This window comes from Scardinius erythrophthalmus (genome assembly GCF_964197995.2).
Source record: "Scardinius erythrophthalmus genome assembly, chromosome: 3".
NCBI classification, from domain to species: Eukaryota; Metazoa; Chordata; class Actinopteri; order Cypriniformes; family Leuciscidae; genus Scardinius; species Scardinius erythrophthalmus.
In genome coordinates this window covers 2,998,107-3,005,207 of record NC_138223.1, presented here as the reverse complement: position 1 = coordinate 3,005,207, position 7,101 = coordinate 2,998,107, and the positions used below count along the sequence as shown (strand labels likewise).

The window sequence follows — 7,101 nt, the reverse complement described above, 5'->3', positions numbered from 1 at the left end:
GGATTTTTCCTAATTTTTTAAATTAAGGCATTAAGTTCAATTTCCAAACGATGATTTTTTATTCCTCTTTTTAGTCAACTTTAGCATGGGTGTCTAAACTTATGCATAGCACTGTAAATTACACTTTACTATATATTCACATAGAAAACAGCGGTTTTAAATTCTATTAATATTTCATAATATTACTGTTTTTGATCAAATAAATGCAGCATTCATGAGCAGAAGAGACTTACAGGCACCAAACTTTTGAACCAATCATAAGGAGTTATACACATATGCAAGATGAGGCAGTTAATATTATAACATTTTGAATTTATTATTATTATTATTATTGATAATTTATTACTTTTTTGAAAACAAAAGCACTTGACCATGACATCATATCCTGTTCCTTCTAAAATAACTCTGTATTAATTTTACATGCTTATTATCTATTGTGTCCACCTTTACTCAGTTGGTTAACCATGTCACTCATTCAATAACCCACTCAACAGTCTTTCACCAATCACAATTCAGTATGCAAATCAAGTCAAGAACAAAGACCAATCGCTGTTCAGTTTGCATGATGACATCGCTTCATTTTCAATGGTGAACATTCTAACAAAGTTTCCTCATTTTCTTAAAAAGTATAAAGTTTACAAAATCCAACAAGCACACTTGAGACTGAAATCATCTAGAAAATAAAGTTTGAGAGGAGGAGTGTGTATAACTTTAGGGCTGAATTAAAATGGCAGAAGTTTAATACTGATGGAAAGAGATTGAGAACAAACCCAAACCAGAATGTTTGCAGAGTGCAAACACTGTGAATCTCCACTATCTTTCATGCGGGGGCTCTTTTTTGTTCAGGAATGGAGACAAAGGCCCTCAGAAGCAGACAAAGCAGAAAAAGGCAGACCGATGCCCTTGAGGCGTCACTGAACACAAGCGTCCGTGTTCTGGGGGTCTTTTGGCCTTAATGCACGGCATTGTGTTTCAGCTCTACTTGCTCAAGCTGTTAGCGGAGCTTCAAGACCCAAAGATTCATCCTAAGCGAATCATGACCTCTGTGTGACTCTAACTAGCCTGTCTGTAGCAGTCAATGAGTCGACACTTCTCCAGCTCCAGGGGCGGCCACACATTCATACCCATGTACAGTAAAGGCCTTTGAAGAGCCCGTTCCGCACACACACCTGAGGTGTTTTCCTGAAAGCATCGTTAGCCAACTACGGTTGCAAGTTCTGTCATTATCAGTATAGTTCAACGAGTCTGTGTTTCCAAAACCATCATTCTAACGAACATTCACAAGCAGCATCGCAAAGTTGTGCGGTTGAACGACAGATCTCGACCTGTGGTTAGAAACAGTGTCTTGTTTGCTTGACATGTGGACTCAATAAATCCTTATCTAGAGCAAAATAATCAAGCTGACATTCAGTACAATCTGTATCTTTTATTTAGAATACATACAAATGTCATTTACGTCTTTTAGTTTGTTAAGAGATTTAAAGCGTCGTTTTTTGAAGAGTGCACATGAATGAATGTGTTTTACTATGTAAGAACGAGCCTAAGATTGAGGCCCTGTTTACACGAGAACGCTCGCGGGTGAAAACGTAAAAATATTTTATCAGATGTGCCTTTCGTTTAGACGGCGACGGCGTTTGTGGGGCTTAAAAACTCAAAGTGAAACCACCCTCCAGAGTGGAAATCTTAAAAACGCTCCACCGTCGCGTTCCCGTCTAAAGGGTAAAAACGCAAAAGTCTGCTAGACAGTGAAGGTTGTACGCAGGCGCGCAGACTTGGTGCTTCACATTGCCACCTAGCCGCCTGGAGTGCATACTACATTGAATTTCACACACTTTTGCGTCACCATATGCACGCAGATTCCCCCCCCCCCATAACGCTCGTCTAAACGCAGAATAAAAAGTGATAACGCAACGCCACTTTTGCGTTTTCTCTTCAGATCGTTTCCGTGTAAACATAGCCTGAATCTGGAAATAAAGCAAAATAAAGAAATAAAGAAAAAAAAAGAGAAATATCCTTAGATACCATGTCCGTAATTTATAGCAGAACATCTAGCATTAATTCGATTCAAATAGATTAATTAAAAGCAGTTATTACTCAACTACGTGCATGACATCATTAATCAATCAACGATGTATCGTACTATGGTAGTAAAGCAGCGAGTTACGTCATTGTACAGGAAACTCACCCCAGGGCGGAAATTAATGGGGGCTTGGGGCAAAAATGCTTCCAAAAACCAAGATATGGTGGAGAAAAATCTCTATATTTATAAACAATATCACGCGAGCAAAAGTGCCGTTTTGCCGAATATCAGCAGCATTGATGCAAATGTGATTTTATACAGCAGTTCAGTGAACAATAATTGAATAGGCCATTGACTTACACTTTAGACAAAATATTGTCGATATTGTCTGTCTTCCTCTGTTTTGCCAACGAAAACAATAAGATCCAAACACTTTGAACGAATTGTTTGACTGAATTATTAAATGACTAACTCTTTAAAAACTCTTTTTAAGCGGTTTTAGTATCAATCAATTTTAGTCGAGGGATGAAGATTGAATGGTGTTTTTATTTTCGGTCGTGATTGTAACAATAGTTCTGATTAAAGAGATAGAATGCGTTTATAATGCGACTACTGAGAGAGAAATATGAGGTAACATTGTAAATGTAACAGAGACAAAGTAATTGCAGTTGCATTGCATATAATGTTTTTGTCTTTTTATTCCTTCGACTGGTTCTTTGAAACGAACCTGTGAACTGCAAAGGCCGCCTCTGCGCTTGTAAACACGGGCTGTGTGAGAATGTGCGTAGGACTTCTATCTTTTAAGTCGGGTGATTCTGACCCCGCTTCGGTGATTAGGAACATTAACGTCACTGATTCCCCTCCTGGCTGATCATCAAACGCTTACTCTGACATCAGTGCCTGTTTAGAGGACATGAACTTACACTGCAGAAAGAGAAACTTTGAGGCTAGCTTTACAAAGTTTGTTACAGACAAACTAGGTTTGCTCTGATGGAGTAAGTAGTTACTAGGGTGTTTCTATGCAGTTTCTATGGTGTTCTGGGTGGTTGCTATGATGCTCAGAATGGTGTGGAGTTGCTAGGGCGTTCCTATGCAGTTGCTATGGTGTTCCGGGCAGTTGTTATGGTGCTCAAAGTGGTTTATTGGCTTGTTCTTGGTCTTTGCTACAGTAGATTGTTTTGGTAGTTGCTAGGGCGTTTCTATGCAGTTGTTATGGTGTTCTAGTTGGGTGCTATGATGCTCAAAGTCTTGGAGAGTTGCTAGGGCGAGTCAAAGTGTAAAACTGGTTTATTGGTTTGTTCTTGGTCTTTGCTACAGTAGATTGTTTTGGTAGTTGCTAGGGCGTTTCCATGCAGTTGTTATGGTGTTCTAGATGGTTGCTATGATGCTCAGTGTTTTGTAGAATTGCTAGGGCACTTTTATGTAGTTGCTACAATGTTCAAAGTGGTTTCTAAGCTGTTTCTAGGATGTTCTTGATCTTTGCTGCAGTAGAATGTTGTAAGTAGTTGCTAGGGTGTTCAAAGTGGTTTCCAGACTGTTGCTAGGATGCTCTTAGTGTTTTTTATTTAGTGTTGTAGGTAGTTGCTAGGGTGTTTCTATGTAGTCGCTTGGATGCTCTTGGTGTTTGCTAGAATGCTGTAGTTGCTAGGGCATTTCTATACAGTTGCTATAGTGTCTGGGTGGTTGCTACGATTGTTAAAGTGGTTTCCAGGTTGTTGCTAGGATGCTATTAGTGCTTACTAGAGTGTTGTAGATAGTTGCTAGGGCGTTTCTATGCAGTTGTCATGGTGCTCTGGGTGTTTTCTAGGCTGTTGCTAGGTAGCATTTTTTTTAGTGTTCCACTGCAGAGTTGCTAATCAGTTCCTTAGGTGTTACTACACAGTTGCTAAGGTGCTCTAGATGATTGCTAGAGTGTTGCTAGCTAGCTAGCTCGACAGATGGGTTGTATTGTCACTGGAAACAGGAGAAAAGGTATATTTTAACACAGTGAATTCATCCTGTATCTAATAAAATACTACTTTTTCAATAAATCTTCAAACATGATATATTCTTTCAGGTCTAAATTAATTTCATATGCTTAAAATGTAGTGTGACCGCCCCTATCGCATTACAGTTAACCAGTTGATAACGTTTGGCTAGTTTGGACGGGTTGGTCAGAACTGGTCGACTCTGGATGGGTTGGGAAACAAAACTGAGTGATGCACACAGTACGACAATGAACAACGTCACAAAATCACAGATAAAACACTGTCTTTCCCATTGTGACTTGGGTTCAGCTCCTCCCACGTCTTGCAGAAGGAGAGTAGCACCATATTCAGAAGAATCATGGTATAAACTAGTATCTTTAAACCCTGATCTGGAAGCAAACAGTCTCTTTGGAGCTTGATGTAGTGTAATATAATCCTTCAATTTGTCAAAATCTGCTTGGATCTTGGCAGGTATCTCCTCAGAGTGTAAAAAAAAGTCTTCTTTAACACTTCTTGTTTCAATGCAGACTGTTGATAAATCCAACAAAAGTGTTCCCGGCTGATATAAGAATGTGTTTAGTGCAATATTTGAGTGATTCGCCCTGGTCGTTGACTCTGATTCAGTAGTTATTTCCTCTGAGAATGTAGTTGCTCCTTCCAGGCGGTGCATAATGTGACGGGACATGTCCCAGCGTTTATCAGTTGTCACCACGCCGTCCAGGACGGAAGAGGACAACTGTACTGTCTTTGTCAATCCATCTCCAGCTCCATGAGTTTGTTGCGAGAGCGTGGAGTCGCTGTGGCTGTTTTACAGCAGCAGTGAGCACAGACCAGGCCCAGGACCAGAGAGAAGACACCCACAGTTACTGAAGCACAGATCCCATACAGCAAAGGCAGCTTCATCGAGTCCCACACTGAATATATGCACATGGACACAAAGAAGTTAGTGTGCGTTCATAAAGAATAATGATAAAAAACAAGACGAATTAGTTTAAACAGCTTTAGAGCTAAATACAAGTTTTAATATAATTTATAATAATTTAAATGTTTGCATGCATGCATGCATCAATGCTTGCATAAATTCATAAATAAATATTTAAATAAAGCTTTTGCATGCGCATAAAGAATATGTAATAAAAGCATGATATCAGATCTTTGATACATGTGGTGTATCGTATGACTTCATAAGCCTGGGAAAAAGTCATATGGACTAAAGATTTTTATAGTGTTTTTGGGCCTTTTTGGCGCTTGAGAGATTCACTATGAATTGTTGTACGGAAAAGAGCTGTGTGAACAATTTCAAATGTCTCTCCTATTTATCTTCTAGGTTTTTTAAAGACTTCCTGAAGACTAAAAGGATGACAATTAACCTTTTTTTCCTGGACAATTCCTCTACCAAGCAAATGCACAAGCTGTTTTAATATTACACATGCATGCTCCAACATGCATTGTTACGTTTCGGATGAATGTAGTATTGTCATGGGAGTGTGTGTCAAATGCTGGCAGACTCCCATTAGAGTATAAAAACCTGTTAAACTTGCATGAGTGTTACATTAGCAATTCTGTGCACTCCTCTGTTACTCATCTTAGAATTTGTTCAGTCCACTTACATGCGAACTTCACGTTGAGGAACACTCTCTGTGAGGAGACATCCGGCGCTTTGCTCCAGATCCCGGTGGCGGGTGATCGGATCCAGGGTGTGACGATGCAGTGATAGTCTCCGACGTCACTGTCCTGTGTGCTGTGGACGTTCATGGCGAATCTTCTGTGCCCCAGGCGCTCCAGGCTGCAGTCGCTGCTGTCGTTGCGAGGGGTTTTGTGCACGACGCCCCAGCGGTCCATACTGGCTAACAGGGTCTGGCTGCTGGAACCCCTCAGACGACCCAGGAACCACTTCATCTCGTACGCTACATCATCTGATGGGGAAGAAATCACAGAATTATCATTAATACACACTGCAAGATAAAGCAGTAAGCTATGCGAGAGCGTTTTACCACGGCATTTGGCGATTGGTGAAAAATGTATTTCCCCCTTTCCCTCCCTTTTGTTCCAAATCAGATAAATTCTGGATGACAGTGAAGGATAAACAATGGAAGTGAATAGTGCCAATCTGCAAACGTTAAGCCATAAGACGTAAACAAGTTGTAGATTTAAACAATATGAGAGTTAACACGATTTTACATTGCTTACTCAGTTATATCCAATTTTACAACAATATTGCCATGACAACAGAATAATTTAAACCCTAAATTGACTGTAAGAATTATAATTTAAAAAGTAGATTTAAATATGTGTAAATAAACGTATTTCAAAAAATGCACGTAAATAAATCGCATTTTAAAAAATTTAAGTAAATAAATGCATTTTTAAAAAATACGTAAATAAATGCATTTAAAAAATGCATAAACAAATGCATTTAAAAAATGGCATAAATAAATGCATTTACAAAAATGCACAAATAAATGCGTTTAAAGAATGCATACATGCATACAATAAAGCAGCTTAACGTGTGTAAAACCTGGATTATACTTTTAAGAGGTGTTCATCCTCTGCTCAGTGTGCAGAGAGTAGTGAACACTGCTTAGAGACCCGTTGAATTTAGTTACAGAGCTCCATCAAATTACAAATTCTGGCATGTGTTTTTCCCTCTCAAGATAAAACAATAACCTTGTGTCATAGGAAGATATTAAGTTTCTAATCTACCTCAACATGGAGCATAAAAATCAGAGAGAAAAAATGCCTCTGGATTAAAAAATACTACCAACAAGGACATATTTTTAGGACTGCAAATCTCAAAAAAACCTTTCCTTTGAGATGCATTTATTTAAAGATCTTCCACCACGTTTTCTAGCATAGCTTATTATTATGGAGGTCGTGCCAAGATCTCATCAAATTGCAAATCTTTCGGCTCCATTTCTTGCAAAAGTCTTTTCCCCTCACTAACACATACTGGTTCAAAGAACACAAGATCAATTAGAAGATGTGGCATGTCCCATAAAAATAACGCTTTCCATCTCCCGTCACTGGAATGGCAATGAAATGCACATCTATGCACAGATGTGGCTGGCGCTGTTGAGAGAAAGAGTGAAAGCGACGACTATAAAGCAAAGATGG

The 7,101-nt window shown here is 39.1% G+C and overlaps 1 protein-coding gene across 1 annotated transcript in view; it reads right to left on the bottom strand.

Moving 5' to 3' along the window:
- Positions 1–1,412: 1,412 nt before the first annotated feature.
- ptgfrnb (prostaglandin F2 receptor inhibitor b) overlaps positions 1,413–7,101 on the bottom strand; it is a 47,383-nt gene continuing 41,694 nt past the window's right edge. Inside the window, exons 8-9 of the mRNA XM_081360653.1 lie at positions 5,598–5,903; positions 1,413–4,901 (exon numbers count right to left, since the gene is read on the bottom strand). Of these exons, the coding sequence (XP_081216779.1) occupies positions 4,738–4,901; positions 5,598–5,903 (470 nt within the window). The 3' untranslated portion in view covers positions 1,413–4,737. The remainder of the gene's footprint in view (positions 4,902–5,597; positions 5,904–7,101) is intronic.